Source organism: Meriones unguiculatus, chromosome 11 (genome assembly GCF_030254825.1).
Source record: "Meriones unguiculatus strain TT.TT164.6M chromosome 11, Bangor_MerUng_6.1, whole genome shotgun sequence".
Taxonomy (NCBI): domain Eukaryota; kingdom Metazoa; phylum Chordata; class Mammalia; order Rodentia; family Muridae; genus Meriones; species Meriones unguiculatus.
The window spans coordinates 2705070-2726965 of NC_083359.1; the positions used below are offsets into that span (position 1 = coordinate 2705070).

The 21896-nt window shown below is 55.2% G+C and overlaps 1 protein-coding gene and 1 long non-coding RNA gene across 10 annotated transcripts in view; one reads left to right on the top strand and one right to left on the bottom strand.

The window, feature by feature from the left end:
* Positions 1–10181, bottom strand: LOC132646441 (uncharacterized). 2 transcript variants are annotated; one of them, XR_009584737.1, is made up of 3 exons: positions 9865–10181; positions 7304–7484; positions 1–7098 (listed from the first exon to the last, which is right to left on the bottom strand). It is a non-coding gene; the product is annotated as an uncharacterized LOC132646441 (long non-coding RNA). The 2 variants fall into 2 exon arrangements; XR_009584738.1 differs by lacking the exon at positions 9865–10181 and adding an exon at positions 9112–9237.
* The window catches only part of Chd3 (chromodomain helicase DNA binding protein 3), a 24099-nt gene continuing 11083 nt past the window's right edge, over positions 8881–21896 (top strand). For 3 of the 8 annotated variants that reach the window (XM_021648198.2, XM_021648203.2, XM_021648202.2), the window contains exons 1-20: positions 8881–9166; positions 12693–12805; positions 13334–13504; positions 13720–13844; positions 14816–15102; positions 15331–15461; positions 15583–15748; positions 15901–16094; positions 16376–16606; positions 16722–16925; positions 17026–17237; positions 17802–17933; positions 18641–18740; positions 19050–19241; positions 19410–19610; positions 19908–20045; positions 20318–20439; positions 20583–20756; positions 21023–21164; positions 21341–21472. In XM_021648198.2, the coding sequence (XP_021503873.1) occupies positions 8896–9166; positions 12693–12805; positions 13334–13504; positions 13720–13844; positions 14816–15102; positions 15331–15461; positions 15583–15748; positions 15901–16094; positions 16376–16606; positions 16722–16925; positions 17026–17237; positions 17802–17933; positions 18641–18740; positions 19050–19241; positions 19410–19610; positions 19908–20045; positions 20318–20439; positions 20583–20756; positions 21023–21164; positions 21341–21472 (3438 nt within the window). In that variant the 5' untranslated portion in view covers positions 8881–8895. The remainder of the gene's footprint in view (positions 9167–12692; positions 12806–13333; positions 13505–13719; positions 13845–14815; positions 15103–15330; positions 15462–15582; positions 15749–15900; positions 16095–16375; positions 16607–16721; positions 16926–17025; positions 17238–17801; positions 17934–18640; positions 18741–19049; positions 19242–19409; positions 19611–19907; positions 20046–20317; positions 20440–20582; positions 20757–21022; positions 21165–21340; positions 21473–21896) is intronic. The other 5 variants (XM_021648201.2, XM_021648204.2, XM_021648205.2 and 2 more) reach the window with 2 other exon arrangements.

Here is a 21896-nt window from a genome sequence, read left to right on the forward strand (position 1 = left end):
GAGAGGGAGGTGGCAATTTTGTGCTTCTGCCTTCCTCTTAGGACAGCAGCTCCTTCATGGAAAGCAAAGGGAGGGGCTCGGCTGGAAGACAGCACTGAGTGTCGGGAGACTAGGCAAAGCTTTCACACAGCAAGGGAGGGCTTCTTTGCTGGGCCTCCAAGGACAGCAAGCGTCCCACAGCTCACAGACAAGCAGAGGAGAAAGATGTCTGTCATAGCATGCTAAGCACATCTGAAAACAAACGCATTACCCATCCTGAAGCTCCCTTAACTTCCTTCCTGTGGTTTTAATAGTGGTATTCCTGTTCTAGAGTCAACTATCACCCAGCTTCTTGTCTTCAGGCCCATGAATCTGGCCAGCTAAACGCCTGCTAAATACCAATGCCTGCCATATCCCTCTAAATCCCTCTGACCTTGGCCAAGCTTCCTTCCACCTCAGTTTCCTTATCTGTAGCATGGCGACTGTGAGGGTCACTGCTGTACCGGAAGGCGTGCGTGCTTACCTAGGAAAGCACCAGGGCAGAAAGTGCAACTCAGTATGGATGAACGCTATTTCCTATCTGCAGAACTTATTCTTGTATTTTTCTAGAAATCTTGTTATGGCTTTCTCTGAGATCTTTGATTTTTAAAATTAGGTTTCTATTTATCTGTGTGGCAGGGAGCACGCCACAGCAAGTATTTGCAGGGCACTGGTTTTCTCCTACCTCGTGTGTCATCAGCCTGACAGCGTCTCTACCTACTGAGCCATCCCGATGCTGGCTGAGGTCTTTTAGCCAGGAAAACAGCGGGGCGTGGAGGCAGAGACAGATGGAGCTCTGTGAGTTCAAGGCCTGCCTATCAGGGCTTATGTAGTGAGACCCTATCAGAGAAGGCAGGCAGGCAAAAAGGAAAGGGAAGGAACGGCAGCCAGGCGTGGCTGTTAGGAGGCTGAGGCAGGAAGCTTGCCTGAACGCTTGCCTAAGCTTCAGCTCGCTCTTCCCTAACTCTGCCCTTGCCGCTCACCCGACTCCCTCCTGACGCTGCAGGAAGGACTGTGGAACCAGCTGTTGGCCCAACAAGCTGTGACCCTGTCCACAGCGCGAGCGCTGCTGAGCCGGTTCTGCCTTGAGCTGCCTTCTTTGAAGTCGCTGCATCGTGCTTCTCTGGCCCTTACCACAGCCTTTGTAATTTTATTTCCTGGGCAGTCTTTTCTTCTCTCTTTTTTGTTGTCTGTTATCCCAGTCAGGGGTTCTCTGTGTGGCCTTGGTTGTCCTGGAACTCACTTTGTAGATCAGAGTGGCCTTCAATTCGGTCTGCCTGCCTCTGCCTCCCGAGTGCTGGGATTAAAGCATGCGCCACCACTGCCCCCCCCCCCTTTTTTAAGTGAGAATCACACGATGTAGACTAGGCTGGCCTGTCTCTACTTCTCAAGTAATAAAATATAAACTCTCTATTTAAAATAACTAGTTTCTGCTATCTCTAAGCTCTATTAAAGACTATAACTCAGGCATTTGCTGACTTTGAAGAGGGCCTAGGTTCAGTTTTCAGCACCCACACTGCAGCTTAAAATTGGAACTCCAGTTCCAGGGGATCCAGTGCCTTGTTCTGGCCTCCCTGGGCACCAGACATACTTCCACACACACAAAGAAAATGTTCATACACAGAGAACAAAAAATCTTAAAATAAATACTGGTTTGTCGGGTATGGTATACTTTCCCGGTTGTCTTTAAATAATTTTAATGTTAATTTTTTATTATTTATGTCTATATTGTGTGCACACGTGCATGTCGTTGGCCATGGAAGAACGCGGAGGGTGGCAAAGCCCCTGCAGCTGCAGCAGCAGTGAGGAGCCCGCCTCGGGAGCCTTTAGAGACGGCTGCAGGCTCCCACGAAGCCCTCTTGCTGGCCGACAAGAACTAACCTCCAAGTGGGGACATTGGGAATCTAGGACAGCAGGAGCCTTGGAGGAGCACAGGACCTCAGTGCAAGCTGGGGGATGAAACGACCCTCATCTAAAATTATCTTCCCCTAGGGTGTGTTGTAGCTGTATAGTCGCTGGCTAGCACAGGGGGCCGGGCTCACTCCCGACTCTGCAGAGTGGCTGGCTAGCACAGGGGGCCCCGGGCTCACTCCGGGCTCTGCACACATACAGAAACTTCCCTCGGACACATCATCCGTCCGTCCGTCTGTCCGTCCGTCCGTCCGTCCTGGTGTTGAGGGCAGCACTCTGGTGGAGTGGCGGCCCACTCCAGGCTTACTGCCCATTCCAGGCTACCACACCTCATGACCAGGCAATCTCTCTCTCACCTTAGTTTTATTTTTCATCATAGAGTATGTACTCCAGAGAAAATTCTAGGGAGAGAAGTATAAACAAATAGAAAACAAACAAAAATGCCTGTTTCCATGAAAATCATTACTAACATTTAAATTATCTCCTTGTACTAGTTTACTGCTACGAGGCTGAAGTCCTATTACAGGCAGAATTCTCTATTTGTTCACTTAAGACTGCATCACAGTGATCCGCCCATCGTCTCCTGCCTCGATAGAAATACCATGGGAATCTGAGCAGGAAAGGGCTTGTTTCAGCTCACAGCTCCTATCACAGACCATCACCAAGGGAAGCGAGGGCAGGAACTGGAGGCAGGAGCTGATGTCCACATGGCTCTTACTGGCTTGCTCCTTACTTATAGCCTGCTTTCTTTTTTCTTTTATTTATTTAGTTTTGGTTTTCCCAGACAGGGTTTCTTTGTGTAGCCCTGACTATCCTGGAACTCGCTCTATAGATCAGGCCAACCTGGAACTCACAGAGATCCTCCTGCCTCTGCCTCCTGAGTGCTGGGACTAAAGGTGTGCACCACCACTGCCAGGCTCTGCTTTCTTCTAACACCTAGGACCCGCAGCCAGGGGTGGCACTGCCCCAGTGAGCTCAGCCACACGTCGATTCACTGTGGTGTGGGCCTTTTCTCAGCGGAGGTTTGCTCTTTCCCAGTGACAGCAGCCCGTGTCAAGCCGGCATGAAACCAGCCAGCACCCCATGTACAGAGCATCAGCCGACGGGGGAGTCTAGATGAGTGCTACATGAACGCTGGATGCTTTCGGAGTTTTCTACAGATTACCTTTTTAAGAATTCAGAAGATTCTGTGGGCTGTTTAGATGGCTCAGTAGATAGAGGGGCTTTAGGCCAAGCCCGATGAGCTAAGTTCAATCCCAGGACGGCTCATGGTGGAAGGGAAGAGTCAACTCCTGCAAGTTGTCTTCTTGTTTCCATATACGCGCTGGGGCCCGAGGGGAGCATGGGTGGATGACATGGGCACGGATGTGTGCACACACACACACACACACACACACACACACACACACACACTCTAAATGTTTTCAGAAAGTTACAGATAGGAAGGAAAAATTGCTTTTTAGTTTTAAAAATTATTTGTATGTATGGTGTTTTGTCTGAATGTATGTCTGTGTGCCATATGTGTGTGCCTGGTGTCCACAGAAGCCAAAGAGGGTGCTAGGTCCCTGGGAACTGGCGTTACAGATGGTTGTGAGCCACCATGTGGGTGCTGGGAATTGAACTCAGGTCCTCTGGAAGAACAGACAGTGCTCTTGACCACTGAGCCATCTCTCTCGCTATAAAACAAGAAAATTTTAAGCACAAAATTTTGGTGGAGGTAAAGGATGGATGTGTAAAACAGTAAGAGCCACAGTAGGTTTTTCGATTTAATTTTTTTACTTGTATGTTTGTATGAATGTATGTTTGCATGAATGTATGTTTGCATCAATGTGTGGGCACCACTTGCATGCAAGGAGCGTGGAGGCAAGCAGCAGATGCCAGAGATCCTGGAGCTGCAGCAGCAGCTGCAAGCTGGTGTGTGAGTGCTCCGAGCTGAGCCCAGGTCCCTCAGCGAGAGCAGTGAGTGGCCCACCACGCTACTCTCCCGCCCCTACGTGTGGTCTAAAGATCAGCAAAGGTCAGTAACGTTTTATTTAATAAGCAGAATGATGGATAAAGGTTCATTTTAATATTATTTACTGGCTTAAATTTTAAAAAGTGACTCTATTACGTGTGTTAGTCTACGTGGAGGCCAGAGGTTGAGGTTTCCCGTCTGCCTGTGTTCTGAGGCAGGCGGGTCTCTCACAAGCACCTCGGGCACCGCAGACTGAACTCACACCCTGCCTGTGTGGAAAGCAGCTTTCTACCTGGCTATCTCCCTAGCCCAGCACATGGAGATTTATGATGAAGCTGGGCTGGTTTGCACAGGGCTGGATCTTCTTTGTCCTTCAGAGTGCCTGCCTTTTTTCTAGCAAAATAGTTTATAACTTTTTATAATCAGAAGGGTTTTTAACTATTGTTTTAGATACAGTTCTTGAGCTTGCTTTAAATGATCTTATTTTGGCTTAGGAATCTCCTCAATGCATTTCCTTGTTCTTTATTTTACACTGGGGAGGTCCATTAATTCTAGTTTGTATTTGATAACTGAATGTCTGTATATTCCTTGTTCTTACCTGAACACTCTTCTAAATAAAAGCAAGAAGTAATAGCCAATTAGTTACAAGGGATTGCAAGCTTTCTTAGGGAACATAGGAAGAGTAGATGCGCACATTGAAATGAGTAATGGGACTGGCATCTAGAGACAGTGAGACATACAGATAAAAGGCCCAAGGACAGAGGGAAGAAGTAGGCGAAGGAAATACAGAGGAGCCTGTATGCACAGAGGGAGACGAGAACTGAGCGGCCTGAGGGCAGCACCACAGGCTGGCAAGGAAAGAGAAACACAGCCTCGGGAAGGAGGCAGCGTCTCCAAGACACACACAGAGAGAAAGGGAAGAGAGAATGAAGCAGGCGCTAATAGAAGAAACAGGTAAGAAGACAAAGCAATGTGTTACACAAACAGTGCCTCACAATTTACCGAGCGCTGGCCCTGCATCATTGCAGGCAGCGAGGGAGACTCCAACAGACAGGTGGGATGGTGGAGGGATCCAGGCCAGGTGGATAGAAGGGCAGGGGGCAGCCAATCAGCAGGGACTAGGATAGAGAGGAAGTAAGGAGATACATGGAAGCCTTTTTTTTTTTTAATTCATTAAGTCTTATTTTTAAAAGGCATTTATTTAGCCGGGCACGGGCACGGTGGCGCACACCTTTGATCCCAGCTCTTAGGAGGCGGAGGCAGGGGGAGCTCTGAGTTCGAGGCCAGCCTGGTCTACAGAGTGAGTTCCAGGACAGCCAAGCTACACAGAGAAACCCTGTCTCAAGAAAAAAAAGAAAAATAAAAAGAAAAGAAAAAAAGAAAAAAAAAGCATGTATTTATCTTACGTTTCTGCCACATGTATGTATGTGCACATGGGCTCTTGGTGGTCAGCGTGGGACTGGAGTTACAGAAGGGTGGGTGTGAGCTACCATGTGGGTGCTGGCGACCAAATCCCAGTCGTTTGCAAGAGCAACAAGTGCTCTTGATTGCTGAGCCATCCCTCCAGCCCCTACTCTGCTTTATATGAATACCAGTCTGTACATCATGCAGTACCTAAAGACACCAGAAGAGGGCGTTGTAGTCCCTGGACCTGGAGTTACCGACAGTTGTCAGCGACCATTTCAGCACTAGGAACCAATGCTCTGAGAGAGCACCCAATGCTCTTAATTACTGGGCGGTCTCTCTAGACCTAGGATTCATACTTTCAGAGTTTCATAGCATGTTTATGTCTATTTGAAAGTTGACTGAGGAAAAAATACTTAGAACAAACAAGAAGAAAGAAAAGCAAGCAGAGATGTGGACAGCCAGAACCTGCTAAGCAGACAGCAAAAAGCCAGGGAAACAGAGTAGGAAACCAGCAAAAAGACTGTGGCAGGCAGACTGCCTGTGAAGGCAGCAAGGGAGAAAGAGGGTAATTAAAACGGCTGCAAACGTGAGAGAAGGTGGGTGAGGAGCATGGCACAGATGCAGACGCTACTGTAAGGAGAGGGGGCCTCAGAAAGGCCTGGGAGAGGAGCTTCCCCTCTGCGCTGTCGGCACTACCCGTGGAAGCCAAGGGGAAAAGCTGATAAGTACAGTGAAAAGACACAAACACTGAGCAGTGAGAGAGCAGAAGACAAGACAGACGGGCAGGACGACACAGCTGACAGGAGGCAAAGGAAAATGATGAACTTAGCAGAGACACATGGGAGCAGAAATGGGAGAAGGTCAAGAGGAGAGGCAACTGTTCTAGGGAACGGTGGCACGTCCTGGAAGGTAGACAAACCAAGAGCTTCGGGCTTTAAAAGTGACAGAGACAGGCAGGCGGGGAGACAGATGGCGAGAGAGAGAGAGTGGTGGGCAAACAGCCAGAGAAGCAGACAGACAACCAGGGAGAGAAGGAAGCTGCCAGCCAGCAAGGGAGGGGCAGACGGGCAGCGGGCATCACAACAGAACCACGCAGGTAGAGGGGCCGGCAGCAGCCAGGAGGCACGAGGGCACTAGGAAGCCAAAAGAGCAGGGGCAAGTGCTGACAGGCTGGGGCGTGGGGTGGGGGGTGATGGACAGGGAGAGCGAGCTGGGCAGGCTCTCGGGTCCTCTGGCAGAGACAGGGGCATGGGCCTGCACAGGGAGACACCTGCAGCTGCGGATGATGACACGTGGCGGGCAGAGGTGCCTGGCACTGGTGAGGGCCCGACACCGCCGCCACGCGCTGCGCAGCGTGGCCCACACACAAGCAGAGACGGCCTTCTCTGTGTTAGGGTGATGCACACGCATCATCGGGCCAGGAAGAGGGGGAGCCTTCACACAGGAAGGGAGAAGTAAACAGAAGGCAGAGGTGGAAAGTCACTTAGAGATGATGGCGCCCTAAGAAGGCAGCCTCTGAGGGGTAAAGCACACACAGAGGCACCCATACACAGGAAGGGGGGACACCTTTAGTCATTAGGTTGAAGGACAGAAGGAAACAACGTGGAGCACAGACAAGATCATTCCACATTAAAAAAAAAAAGACAGAAACCAATGTTCAATAAAGTGGTAGTGAGGGGCAGCAAACAGAACATCAGTGAGAAACATTTTAGCACTGTAAACAAAAATGGGTGGAGTATTCCTTTGTCACTGGTACTTTGCTGGTTGTAGCTCACCTTCCCCTCAGGGTCCTTGTGAACTCGGCCAAGCTGAGGGGGCAGAAGAGAAATGGTTTCCCTAGGCCATGGATGGGAAGCAACAAAGCCAGATCAAAAGAATGGGAAAAAACTAGAGGAAAAAAAGAGCAAAGAACAAAAAACAAAGGTGGGACTGGCTAGCCCCTTCCTCCTCTGCTTCTTGGCAAGTTTCACTCTAGCTGAGCCGGCTCTGGTAAGCCTCTTTAGGAAAACTTACTTCTGGACTTCCTGTCAACTGCTCATCTGGTACAACTCTGAGAAAAACGCTGGGATTCAGCTGGACGTCATGGGTCAGTCAGTTGAACGAGAAGGCCCCAGTGATGCCGCCTCTGTCCTTGCTCACTCCGGGGCCTCAGTTTCTTCCACTTTAGCAGTGTTGAAGATCACCGAGGAAGACACTGAAACGGGAGAAAAAAAGAATTTCACAATCTTCACATCTGACTCTCTTCTTTTTATTCTAAAAATCTGTCCTATTTTACCCCCAAATTTATTTCTCAAGTCAGATGCTTTTACAAGCAAGCGACTGGGGGAAGGAAAGGGGGAAAGAGTAGAGATAAAATTTACAACAATTACAAACTACTGCAAAGGCTGGGTGAAGGAGAGAATCAAACATGGACTCCTTTGAAAAAACTCAATCATCGTATCTATTCATATCTCTCCCCTAAAGTCACTAGGATTTCTGTCACTTTTTTTAAGAAAGAAGAAAAAAAATCCAGTACCGTTTCTTATTTAAAAGATATGTACACAATTAAATGCATTTTGACTTCAATGAGGTATGTACAGTTATATATAAACATATATTTCATCTTTTTCCTTTTCAATGCCTGAAGGAAAAAAAAAACCCTTCACATCAAACCACTCCCTTCTGAAGTATTCAGAAAAAAAAAAAAAAAAGCTTTTCTTTAGAGAAGGAAGGTGGGGGCAGGAACAAGACTAGTAAAGAAAAGAAAAATTCAGTCTAGCTGGACTAGTATCTAACTAGTTAACCTTTAACAATTTATGCTGATGTCAGACTGAGCATGAGTACTGATTAATGCCCCCCCAAATATTTTTATAAGGGGGGGAGTTAAGTCACAGCAGCCATTTTTGTTTTATGCAGAAATCCTTCATGCCCCCCAACACACACACACATACACACACACTCTCTCTCTCAATACACAAGGAAAATGTATTAATCTGTACACTAATCAGTTATGAAAAGAGGGAGAAATTAGTGGGTTTCTGAGAAGCTAGGAGAGGAGATGTAACAGGGAGAAGGGGGTGCATGAAAAATGAAATATTAAGCCAGCCATTTTGTTTTAAAAGGGGACTTTACCCCCCTCTCTCCTTCCTTACAGAGGGGGTGGCGGTGCTGGAGGGGGGGTTGTTTTAAAAATAATTTCAAGGCGGCCATCTTAGTGCCTCAGCTCTGAGAAATATTTCTGAGCGCCCCCCTCAGAATTTAAATATATTTAAAGCAACCGAGGGGGGTAGAGAGAGTCGAAAACTTTTATATACATATATATAATTTTTTTTTTTTTAAAACGATCTCCCTTCCTTGTTCTCTTGGGAGGAAAGAGAGAAGGGGGGGGAAAGTCCTTAAATTTTTCCAAGAACATTTTCGGGGGTGGTGCGGCCCCCCTCCTCAGACGCCGGCCCCGGGGGTGGGTGTTCTGGAGGGGGGTGGCCCGGGGGTTTGGGGGGCTGGGGGAGGAGGAGGAGGAGGCCGCCGCCGCCGAGGAGGAGGAGGAGGAGGAGGTGGTGGTGGTAGCGGTGGGGGAGGCGGGCGGGCGGTGGGTGGGGGGGTGGTGGGGGGGCCAGAGCCACAGGATGGCTTCCCCTCTGAGGGACGAGGAGGAGGAGGAGGAGGAGATGGTGGTGTCGGAGGAGGAAGAAGAGGAGGAAGAAGAGGGCGACGAGGAGGAGGAGGAGGAGGAGGTGGAGGCGGCCGAGGAGGACGACGAGGAGGACGACGAGGAGGGAGGACTCGGGCGCGGGCCGGGCCACGACCGGGGCCGCGACCGCCCCAGCCCCCCCGGCTGCCACCTCTTCCCGCCGCCGCCGCCGCCGCCGCCGCCGCTGCCGCCGCCGCCCCCGCCAGGTAAGCGTCCGTCCGGGCCCCGAGCGGAGCCGCGCGCCGTTCGGCCGTCCCGGGCGCCGGGCCGGTCCCCGCGGGCCCCGGGCGGCGGCGGCAGCGGCTCGGGGCCGGGCCTCCTCCCCTCCCCCGCCGCGCCCCTCCCCCGCCGCCGCCGCCCGGGCGGAGAGCGCCGCCAGCGAGCCGCGCGGCCGGGCCACTCGGTCGCGGCTTTCGGGGGAGGAGAGGCGGCGGTTGGTGGTGGTTTTTTTCACCCTCGGCGGGGAGGGGGGTCAGTCAGGCAGGAAACGGCCGCGCGGGAGCCGGGGTGGGGGGGGGAGGACCGCGGAGACCCCGGCGACCGGCCGGCGGCGTGGGGGGAGGGGCTCGTGGGGGAGGGGCGGCCGCGCGAGGTCCCCGCGGGCCCGGCCCGGTGGGGTCGAACCGGAGGCGCGCGGGGCAGGCGGGGTGGGGGAGCGGAGCGGGGACCGGCCAGGGGTCGGTCGCGTGGGTGGCGGCCGGGGGCAGGTGGCCACCGCGCCCCGCCCCCCCTCCGCCCCCGCCGGCCGCGGAGACCCCGGGTCACTCCGGAGTCCCTCCGGGGAGGGGACCGGAGAGCGCGCGGCCGCCCCGCCCTCGCGCCGGCCGCCCCGGGGCTCTTTTGTGTCAAGGGCAGCCCCCGCCCGCCCGCCCCCGTGACCCCGGCGGCCCGGGGCGGCCCTCACGTGGCCTCCGCTCCCTGTCAGCGTCCGGGCGGCGCGGCCGCCCCAGGTGACGGCCCGCACGCGCCCGGCCGCTCGGCCACCCTGGGAGCGCGGCGCCGTCCGCCCCCGGGGGCCGCGTCGGCCCCGGCGAACTTGGACGCGGCGTTCGCGCCACTGTCAGGCCGAGCGGGGCGGCCGGGCGCCCTGTGGGGACGGCGGGGGGTGTGGCGCGCGCGGGGTGAAGCCCCCCACGCCCCGCCGGGTGCACCCGAGCGGGGAAGTTGAGCGGGAAGTTGTCCCCGCGGGGTCGCAGGCCGCCCGCGGCGGGGGCCGGGCCGGGCAGGTGAGCGCCGGGGCCGAGGAGGGGCCTGGTGGGGCCCCGCCGTCGGGACCCCCGGGGCGTCAGTTCACGCCTCCGCGCCTGCCCCCGGGTCGGAGCGGCCCGCGTCCCCCGGACGGCTCTGAGGGAAAGTTTGGGGACTGTTTGCAGCGCCCTCCGTCCCCCTGGGCGCCCCAGCCCGCCCGCTCCCCGGGAGTGCGCGTCCGCGCCGTGACGGGCTGCCATTGTTTTCCGGCGCCGCTGCTTTGATCCTCACCATTTTGTTTTACGTTCTTCCCCGAGACCAATTTTTATCCCTTCCACCCCCCCAGCCGGTCTCCCTCGCATTGTTAAACAGTTAAAATAATAGCGCGCGCGTCGGTGGGGGAAGGGAGCGGAGGCCGCAGGAAAACCTCCGCTCTCCCCTCCCCCTCCCGGCGAGCCCGGAGAAATAATATAACATAATCTATAGACGTGATTCCTCGGGGGGGCGGGGTGGGGATGGGGAGGGGGTGGTGGGTGGCGCGGAAGATTCTGGCAGTTTCTCCGCAAAGGTCTGAAAACACAAACCCACCCTCCGCGTCCAGTACGCATGTGCGGAGGGCCTATTATGGAGGTTCGCTGTGGGGGAGGGAGGGGAATTTTAGAAGAAAAAAAATAAATATAAGTGTGAGAGATTGATGGCGAGATTAGCGGAGGGGGGCGGGGAAGGCTCGCGCCAGGCTCCGCCCTCGCCCTCCCCACCTTCCCGAGATCTGAGCCGCGCAGTGGGAGAGTCTGGGCCCGCGGCCAGCATTGAGAGGCTGCCGAGGCAGAGGTTGGGCTCGGCTCTGCTTTATTACCCTCCCTTGCCTCTCCTCGCCATTCTTCCCCTCCGCTGGCCACCGACGTCGGCCTGAAGTTGGGGACCTCCTGCCGGGCCGGGCGGGAAGTGGAGTTCACGGGCTCCCTCGACCCACACACCCAGGGTGACCGGGGCGGGCCACTTCCCTGATCCTTAGCCAGTTGGCGTCGCTGGCCTGCCCTTGCCGCTTGCCCCGTTTCCATGTTCGCGTTAACCCAAGCCCCTAGAGTTAAGGGGAGCCAGCTGCTGGGCATGACGGCTGGCGTCCCACTACAGCCCTGGCTCGTTTTTCACACACTGCCTCCGGGCGCTCAGCCCCTTTGCCTGGCCGCATCCCATCCTAGAGCGGCCTTCTTTGCTCCCAGGGACGCGGGACTGGAGGGAGAAGGAAAGGTAGCATCAGATAGGAAACCCTGGCCTGGGGTGTTAATTGTGGCTAAATTTTCCCTGGCTGTTTTGGGAGGGAAGATTGTGTCCTAGAGCAAGAGGCGGGGCCGAGCCCTGGCTTTCCCCTCTGGCTGTAGCTGATTCTGTTTGGACAAGACAGGTCTGGCTGGTTAGTCTAGTGGTTGGTGGGGGTGGTAGGTAAACCAGGGTCTGTTTCTGTGTGGCACCAGGGCTTAATTGTGGGAAACCGCTCTGGTCCCCAAACTTGAGCAGACTGGCAGCGGTCAGGGAGAAGGGGGTGGTGGGATCGGAGGAAAGGGCCTGCTCTGGGCCCTCTCACAGAGCCGTCTGTGGAGAGAGCCAGGGACATAGCTGTGCTGGAGCAGGTACAGGCGGGCGTTCGCGCAGTGTGGGTGTGTGTGAATGAATGTGAGACCGCACATGTCAGGTGTGCCGTCTGGGATTATGTCCGTGCTTGTGGCCCTGCCATGCCTGGGTGTATAGATGGGTCAGCATGCCAGGTGAAGGTAGGGCCATGGGTGGGCTAGAGGGCCCAGCCTCCGAGAGTAGATTTAGAGGCAGCCGCACTCTAGCCCTCTGGGAGGAGGCGTGTTTAAGGAACTGGGTAGACTTCCGCTTGCCGAGTTAGGATGTGTTGGAAGCAGATACTGGTCCCGTGGGCAAGAGGGTAGGATGACTAGCTGAGGATTTCTCTTGCTCCAGCGCTGTGTTGGTGTGATTATCTAAGAAAATGTAAACAGAGGCCTCCCTCTTGGCAAAAAGCATGTCAGGGCCCTAGGGTGTTAGTGTGAGGACCCAGGTGGCCACCTTTGGCTCTCCCTTCTCAGCATCTGGCTTAGGGAGCTGCCAGCTTGTGTCTCCCTGCTCCAAGTGCTGGGGTCAGGCCAGGCCAGCAGCTGGGCATGGCTTCCCCGGCTCCTGGGCAAGCTGCCAGCTGGCAGAGTGAGGGGGAAGGCAGGAGGAGCCCTGGCGAGCACTGAAAGGACCTGCCACAGTCTGAGCTGGTGGCCTAGAGTCTGGTCCCTTGTTAGTAGGAGGGGGAAAAGGGAGTGGCTTGGCTACTCTTCCTTTCTGACCCTTGACCTCCCCTCCAGAACCAGAGGATCCCAGAATACTAGAAACACTCTGTTTGCATCCGTTCAAAGGCGGCAAATTGTAGAGGCGTTAACTGCCTGGGTTCCTAGAGAGTTTGACCGAGGGGGTAAGAAGGGGCCGGCCGAAGGGCCTCAGAGATTGGGACGCTCCAAGTCAGGCTTTCCTGTGCTCTTCTCTCCAAAGATAAGGATGCCATTCGGCTGCTGCCTTCAGCATTGGGTGTGAAGAAGAGAAAGCAAGGACCCAAGAAGCAAAAGGAAAACAAGCCAGGAAAGCCTCGGAAGCGCAGGAAGCTCGTGAGTGCTGGGGTTCCCTGACCTGTGCCGAGGCTCAGGGGCCCCTTCCCAGATACTCCATTTCCTATGGTCCGGGTCACCTGGGGAGGCCTGGCTCCCCTCTCAGGCCTCTCTTTTCTCTTCTCTTGGACCCGGGCCTTGCTTTCTGCAACCTAGTAAAGAGTCCAGCTGTCACCGTAACTTGCTGTGCCATGGAGAGAAGCGGCCAGGCGCACACTGTCCTGCCAAGGGTGTAGCTCAGTGCTGGAGAGCTTGCCTCACGTGTTTGGGCCCTGAGTTTAGTTCCCAGTACAGAAGGGAAAGAAAACCAGTCTCGGAGGCAGGTTGCATGATTCAGAGCCTAAGTCTCTGTCCTCCCCAGAAGTTTATCTAACTCCCTGTGTCTCAATTTTCTCTATTAAAAAAAGTGAATAAATATAGATCAATTGCTGTTTCATAGGCTAGTGTAAAGAGATATGTTCCGAGCTAAGAACAGTTCTTGGCACGTGTTAAGAATGAATGAATGTTATTTTTGTTTCTCTTCCTTAGGACAGTGAAGAGGAATTTGGCTCCGAGCGAGATGAATACCGGGAAAAGTCAGAGAGTGGAGGCAGCGAATATGGAACTGGACCAGGTCGGAAACGGAGACGGAAGCACCGAGAGAAAAAAGAGAAAAAAACAAAGAGGAGGAAAAGGGGGGAAGGAGATGGGGGACAGAAGGTGAGCCGGAAGTGAGGCGTCACCCCAAAGGTGGACGGGGTGGGGGGAGATAAAGGCCGTGTGTGTGTGTGTGTGTGTGTGTGTGTGTGTGTATGTGAGGCCTGGGGACTGGGCTGCAGCGGGGAGCGGGAAATCGGTGATGCCGAGTGAGGTGCTGAAGGATGCCTGGGGGAGAGGCTCCCCAAAGCCTCACCTTTTCGCACTGCCCCACTCAGCAGGTGGAACAGAAGTCATCGGCAACCCTGCTTCTGACCTGGGGCCTGGAGGATGTGGAACACGTGTTCTCTGAGGAGGACTATCACACACTTACGAATTACAAAGCCTTCAGTCAGTTCATGAGGTACGGTGGAACTGGGAATCCTTTCATAGACTTCCTGTTGGGCTGTGGCCTGGGCCTCTCTGGATCTGTGGAAAATCTAAGAAAATGCTTCCTACAGAAATTCACAGCAAGTACACGGATAATTGTACACATAATTTCAGTCTGCTCCTGGGCTGGGATCTGGCAACCTCAGCGAAGTCTTTCCCTCAGGTTGTGGGGGCAGAGGTCGTGAGGCTAGTACTACAGTAGAGAACTTTCCAGAACGAGAAGACAGGCTGAGAAGGATCCCGTCTTCTGCTCTGACAGTTTCCTTTCCTCTTCGTAACTTCTCTGGAGTAGACCTGGGTGACACTGTTGTCCAAGGTTTTTCATTCAGGCCTTCACAACCCTTCAAGCTGAGGCTCATGACAGCGCCCTGAGGTTTAACACAGCAGTTCCGTGCCCTGGCTTCACCTTGGGCCACTCACTTCTTTCTGTTGGCGTCGTTTCCTCATCTGTAAACTAGAAATAATGCCTTCAGGAGCCTGAGCGGGTTTGGGGGTAGCTGGCTGCAGAGCCCTCGGCTGCTGGTGGCCACACTCACGGGGTGCTGACTCGTCCTGCCCTTGGTGACGCCTTCCCTCCCCTGCAGCAGAGAGTGCTTGTCATCACTGAGGGCTGTGGATGTCCGTAGAGAAGCTTAGCATAGCCCCGAGAGGGAAACGTGACGTTTGTCTCTTTCAGCCTCTCCTAAGGGAAGCTTTGTTCAGGTTCCATAGAATCTAGTAAAATGCAAAAATCCAGTTGAGCCATTGCGAGACTGCTCCTTGACAGGATGTTTTCCTTTTACTTCTTTTTACTTAGGTTATTACGTAAATTAATATTTGTCTTAATAGGACGTATTTTTCCCCAGCCAGGAAAAATATGTCAGCATAGACTTGATTGTACGGGGAGATGGCAGGGTTCCCAGCCCATCTGTGAAGGGTCTGACTTTCCCACCTCTGCCTTCTCAGGCCCCTAATCGCTAAGAAGAACCCTAAGATCCCGATGTCTAAGATGATGACCATCCTGGGAGCCAAGTGGAGAGAGTTCAGCGCCAACAACCCCTTCAAAGGGTCAGCAGCTGCTGTGGCGGCCGCGGCGGCGGCAGCGGCGGCAGCTGTGGCCGAGCAGGTGTCAGCTGCCGCCTCCTCAGCCACCCCCATAGCACCGTCTGGACCCCCCCCTGCCCTTCCACCACCCCCTGCTCCTGAAATCCAGCCCCCACCCATCCGAAGAGCCAAAACCAAAGAGGGCAAAGGTAGGAACCCTCTTCTCCCAACCTCTGTTCCCCTGCTTTCCAAAGTGCATGGCTTCACGGCTCCGTAACTCAGGCTTTTCCAGCCTCCGTTGCTGGGGAGAAACGCTTCCCACGAAGGGGAAAGTGCAGCCACGCCTGTGTCACAGTACAGACTCCCCTACGGCTCTTACTCCGCCAGGGTGTGTCATGGCCAATGGATTTTCTCCCCTCTTCCCTACTCTCGTTCAGGTCCAGGCCACAAGAGGCGGAACAAGAGCCCCCGAGTGCCCGATGGACGCAAGAAGCTTCGAGGAAAGAAGATGGCACCTCTGAAAATCAAGTTGGGGCTGCTGGGTGGCAAGAGGAAGAAGGCAGGCTCGGTGAGCACCCCGTCCTGTGTGCTCAACACTGGGGTGCTGAGGGCTAAAGCTGTGGGTGGAGCGGGGGAGGTGGGGCACTATGGTCGGGGACGGAAGGTCAAATGTGCCATCCTCATGGCAGTGGGGCTGTGGGCAGTACGTGTTTCAGAGTGACGAGGGCCCTGAACCTGATGCCGAGGAGTCAGACCTGGACAGCGGCAGCATCCACAGTGCCTCAGGCCGGCCTGATGGCCCTGTCCGTGCCAAGAAAGTGAAGCGAGGTCGGCCGGGAAGGAAGAAGAAGAAGGGTGAGGATGCGCCTATGACGAGCCTCTCTGGCCGCCACCTTCTTCTGTGGTCCTTCTGACTTCAGATTTTGACCTCTCTGTTCAAGCCTCCTCTCTGTCTTCCCCTGAATCCCTCTTTCTTGTTCTTGCCTTGCTGTGACCGGGTGTGACAGTCCTGGGCTGCCCTGCAGCGGCCGGGGAGGAGGAGGTTGACGGCTACGAGACAGACCACCAGGACTACTGCGAGGTGTGCCAGCAGGGCGGGGAGATCATCCTGTGCGACACCTGCCCCCGAGCCTACCACCTCGTCTGCCTGGACCCGGAGCTGGACCGGGCCCCTGAGGGCAGGTGGAGCTGCCCTCACTGCGTGAGTACCTGGCGCCCTCACTCCCACCTCTCTGTCTTGCTTTCTCTTCTGGTCTTCTGGCTGCTCGGCAGTCGGTACTCAGGAGTCCAGAGTCCTAAGGGAGTCCTTCTCTCTTTGTTCCCAAAGTCAGTAGCTTTGGAAGATCAGGGAACCCTGTCTGGTAGCCCCCCCCCCCCCGACTTCTGTGCACGCCCAGGGCTCGGGCATCTTGGTTTGGGCTCCGTTTTCCAGTCTCTCCGTGTCTCCTTCTGTCTACCTCTGTCTGCTCTTTGGCCTCCTAGGAGAAGGAGGGGGTACAGTGGGAGGCCAAGGAAGAGGAGGAGGAGTACGAAGAGGAGGGGGAGGAGGGAGAGAAGGAGGAGGAGGACGACCACATGGAGTACTGCCGAGTGTGCAAGGACGGCGGGGAGCTGCTGTGCTGTGACGCGTGCATCTCCTCCTACCACATCCACTGCCTGAACCCCCCGCTGCCCGACATCCCCAACGGCGAGTGGCTGTGCCCTCGGTGCACGGTAAGGGCCTGCCAGCCCGGGCCCCGCCGCCAGCCCCCGCCGCCGTCTTGCACCGCTGTCCTCCCTAACGCGGGCTCGCTTTGCCCCTCCTCTTCTTCCCATCTGTCCCCCCAAGTGTCCTGTGCTAAAGGGCCGCGTTCAGAAGATCTTGCATTGGCGATGGGGGGAGCCGCCCGTGGCAGCGCCTGCACCGCAGCAGGCAGCCGGGAACCCAGACGCCCCGCCGCCTCGCCCTCTCCAGGGCAGATCCGAGCGAGAGTTCTTCGTCAAGTGGGTGGGCCTGTCCTATTGGCACTGCTCCTGGGCCAAGGAGCTTCAGGTACCTGCGTCTTCCACTCCACTGTCCCTCCTCACCTGCGCGTCCGTCTCCGTGTTGTCGCTGGAGGCTATCGCTTCTCTCCCCCTCTCTGTCCCGTCAGCTGGAAATCTTCCACTTGGTAATGTACCGCAACTACCAACGGAAAAATGACATGGACGAGCCCCCACCCCTGGACTACGGCTCTGGCGAGGACGATGGGAAGAGCGATAAGCGCAAAGTGAAGGACCCGCACTACGCCGAGATGGAGGAGAAATACTACCGCTTCGGCATCAAGCCGGAGTGGATGACCGTCCACCGCATCATCAACCACAGGCAAGCCCAGGGCCTGGGGGAGGCCCGGCCGGACTGTGGCATCGCTCTAACTCTGGCGAGGGCCCTGACAGGCCAGATGACCAGCAAGGTTTGCTGAATCTGCAGCTCCAGCCGTTCTGGTCCTGCCTCTTCTAGGGGACTTGAGAAACCAGGGAGAAAGCTAGTCCAGCACCATTTAGTCTCTGGTAGCGTAGACATGGGTTTGGGGCCTGACAACAGCTATGGGAAACTGAGGAACAGGTCATCCAGATGTGTCTCCAGAGCAGTGCTGACTGCTGCTTCACACTAGCTCCTTTACACCACAGTGGGAGGGCCTCACGGGACACTTGCTGGGTTGCTTGCTGCCCGCTCTAGTCCCTCTGGCCCTGGCCGCCTCATTAGACACCCAGAAGTCCTGTCTGGGTGAGCGTGTGACCCTGGGCTCTCCAGCAGTGTTGCTGGCCTCTGCATACTACCCTGAGAAGGCTGAGACCATAGATGCTGTTTGTTGGCACTTCATTTATCAGGACTTCCTGCAGTGTGTGATCCATAGTTCTCTTCTCTTCTTGGTCTCCTGCCCAACAGTATGGATAAGAAGGGGAATTACCACTATCTTGTGAAATGGAAGGATTTGCCTTATGACCAGTCTACGTGGGAGGAGGATGAAATGAACATCCCTGAATATGAAGACCATAAGCAAAGCTACTGGAGACATCGGTGAGGGGGCCAGCTCATGGACCGTGAAAACCAAGAGGAAGATACAGTTTCAGACAGAGCCAGCCGTGGGCACTGGCAGCCTTGGCTGGGTTTTGGATGGCTTTGGTAGGGTGGTACGCAGAGGAGTGCTAAGATCTGGCCAGCCTGGAGGGTTGGCCCAGCAGCTGAGAGCTCTTGTAGAGTATCAGTGCTCAGCTCCCAGCACCCGTGTCTGGAGGTTCACAGGCCCAGGGGAACAGATACCCTCTCTGGTCAGTGAGGGCAAGCAACCCTACCCCCCACAACACACGGACACACAAAAATAAACTAAATCTAAGAAAGTAAGAAGGGGGAAATGAGATCTGGTCTGAGAAATGGGTAAGAGGATACCTGAGGATACCTGGAAGAGAAGGATTGGTTCTCGAGGACCCCAGGAGTCGGAGGGGAGAGCTCGCAAGCCAGCTGAGTGGGTACTTGCTGCTAGAGCTGCAACCTTCGTTCACTCCCTGGGTCTGTAGGATGGAGGGAGAGAACCAATTTCCACAAGTGCTTTGACTTCTGTCTTCTGTAACTGTAATTAGATTTTTTTCTTTAAAATGCTTTGGAGAAAGAAGACATGAGAATTTGAGGGAAGGTTGTAGGCAGAGGGAGGCAGGCCTGGAATTAATGTGGGAAAGGCGGAGGGCTCCTGAGGACCAGGTCTCACTTAGATACCCTCTCTTCCTCAGTGAGCTAATTATGGGTGAGGACCCTGCACAGCCTCGCAAGTACAAGAAGAAGAAGAAGGAATTACAGGGTGACGGGCCCCCCAGTTCACCCACCAATGATGTAAGTTCTCTCCTGCCTCCCAGCACCGGGATCGAGTTCCCTAAAGCTGGCCGTGGCCCCTGAGCGGCTCTTCTCCACTGTTGAGCAGGAGCTGGGGGTTCCGTGGGCGCAGCAGCCCAGCCGTCTTCCAGCCAGCCCTTCCTGGTGGTGCTGCGGGGTGTTGATTTAGGGCGAGGTGGGGAAGGCAGAAGACGAGACCACAGCTCAGTCCATAGCTGAGAAAATTGTAATTCACCTTGATGCCCGTGCCAGGGCGGGGCAGGGAACTGTCCGCTCGCCCGTGAACCCTGCCATGTCCGAACCCCACAGCCCACCGTGAAATACGAGACGCAGCCGCGGTTCATCACGGCCACCGGGGGCACCCTGCACATGTACCAGCTGGAAGGGCTGAACTGGCTGCGCTTCTCATGGGCCCAAGGCACCGACACCATTCTGGCCGACGAGATGGGGCTGGGCAAGACCATCCAGACCATCGTCTTCCTCTACTCGCTCTACAAGGAGGTCTGTGAGCTTCTAGGCCGGTGCCGGGCCTGGGGGCCTGGGGCGGGGGGCGGGGGGCGGGGGGCGGGGGGCGGGGGGCGGAGGGCGGAGGGCGGAGGGCGGAGGGCGGAGGGCGGGCTGGTGGCCACCCTTGAGCCAGGCTAACGGGAGTCCACCCTTGACCCCCAGGGCCACACAAAGGGTCCCTTCCTGGTGAGTGCTCCACTCTCTACCATCATCAACTGGGAACGGGAGTTCCAGATGTGGGCACCCAAGTTCTACGTGGTCACCTACACGGGTGACAAGGACAGCCGGGCCATAATTCGAGAAAACGAGTTCTCTTTTGAGGATAATGCCATAAAAGGCGGGAAGAAAGCTTTCAAGATGAAGGTAGGTCCCCTGTCTCGTGCTTAAGACAACTCAGGTCTGTCACTTCTTTGTCCCAACCAGGAGTTCCTCTCCTGACCTCTGTGCCTCTGTGCTCTGCAGTGGGTTCCCGTGAGCATGTGCAGCCCTGTCTATTGGTCTCAGGGGTGGAAATAGGGCTGTGATCCCTAGTTCCTATTTGGGGGTGAAGTTAGGATGGCTGGCTTCCTGAGGAATCACGTGGTTGGTTCTTGATAAAGGGCAGGGTGTGTCGGAGGTGTGTGTCGGGGGCAGATGAATGGGCAGTGCTTATGTTGGCAGAGAGAGGCACAGGTGAAGTTCCATGTCCTCCTGACATCGTACGAGCTGATCACCATTGACCAGGCAGCGCTTGGCTCCATCCGCTGGGCATGTCTCGTGGTGGATGAAGCTCACCGCCTCAAGAACAACCAGTCCAAGGTGAGCGAGGCCCCAGGGCGAGTGTGGGTACGGAAGCTGTGCTGCCCACCGGCCTTGCTCCTTAAACAAAGGAGCGAAAACAGAACTAGTACGGGGCTGTAACCTGGGAGGTCAGGCTCCTGGCCCAGGAGGAGGGCAGGGGCTAGGGACTGGGTCTGTGATCCTAAGGGAAATGGAAATTCAGGCCCTGGCAACAGGGAGAAGTCTCCGAGGTGAGTCAGCCGCTTGCCACTGAAAACCCTTCTCCTGCTGTCCTTGTCCCCTGTCTATAGTTTTTCAGGGTCCTCAATGGCTACAAGATAGACCATAAGTTGTTGCTGACGGGGACCCCACTGCAGAATAACCTGGAGGAGCTCTTCCACCTTCTCAACTTCCTCACTCCAGAGAGGTTTAAGTAAGTGGCTCATGGAGGGCAGTCGGCAGGGGGAAAGCAGCTCACAGAGTTCTGGAAGATTCATTTGACATAGAAAATAGAGCCCAAGACAGAGGCAAAAACTTGTCCCCTTGTTTGATTTCTTATCTCTTTGTGCCTGTTAGCAACTTGGAGGGCTTCCTGGAGGAGTTTGCTGACATATCCAAAGAGGACCAGATTAAGAAGCTGCATGACTTACTGGGGCCGCACATGCTGCGGAGACTCAAGGCAGACGTCTTCAAGAACATGCCAGCCAAGACGGAGCTGATCGTCCGAGTGGAGCTGAGCCCGATGCAGAAGTGAGGCCTGGGACAGGCCGTCTGGACGTGGGCGTGGGGTTTGTGGGGAGCTGGGATCAAGCGCCACATTAGAAGTGGGTCCTCCTGGTAGTGGTGTCCCACACCTATAATCCCAGCAGAGGCAGGTGAATCTCTGAGTTCGAGGCCAGCCTGGTCTATAGAGTGAGTCCAGGTTAGCCAGGGTTACACAGAGAAACTCTGTTTGAAAAAAAAGAATCGGTTTCTTGGTTATCTGTATCTCTTGTGCATCCTACCCTGTTCTTTAGGAAATACTACAAGTACATCCTAACTCGGAACTTTGAGGCCTTGAATTCACGAGGCGGCGGGAACCAGGTGTCGCTGCTGAACATCATGATGGATCTGAAGAAGTGCTGCAACCACCCGTACCTCTTCCCTGTGGCTGCTATGGTAGGGTCTTCCTGAGGGTGGGCCGGAGCTGAGCCAGGTGGCGGGGCCGGATTCGGACCTCGGGGGGGCCGGGGGGGTGGGAACTGGAAAGTGTGGAAACTGCATTTAAGGTTTTGGCTTTTGTAGGCACTGTAGGAGTAAGGAGCATGCCTGACCCTCCTCTCCCCTCTTTTCAGGAGTCTCCGAAACTCCCGAGTGGGGCCTATGAGGGCGGGGCACTCATCAAGTCGTCGGGGAAGCTGCTGCTGCTGCAGAAGATGCTGAGGAAGCTGAAGGAGCAGGGACACAGAGTGCTCATCTTCTCACAGGTGGCCCTCCCTCTCTCCTCGCTTCTGTCTGTTGCCATCTGGGCCTCAGACCCTGTCCTCATTCCTGTGGCTCCTCTGCTATGAAAGAGTGAGGTCTTGCCCATAAGCTAGCTTGAGTCAGGCAGGCAAGGTGGCATCTGCCTCTAATCCCGAACTTGGGATGCTGAGGACAGAGCCAGTCTAAACTAGAGAGACCGTGTATTCGGATGGAGAGGGAGGGGATGGCTGAAGATGGCTCAGCGTAGAGCACTCCCCTAGCTTGCCCGAGGCTATGGATTAGATCCCTGGCACTAGAAAAACAGACGAAATCAAAATAAAAAGGCCTGGGCTGGGTTTGATCAGCCTTTAGTCCAGCCTGGTCCACAGAGTGCGTTCCGCGCAGTGAGGTCCTGTCTTAAAAATGAAGCAAAAAGGCCTGGCCTGG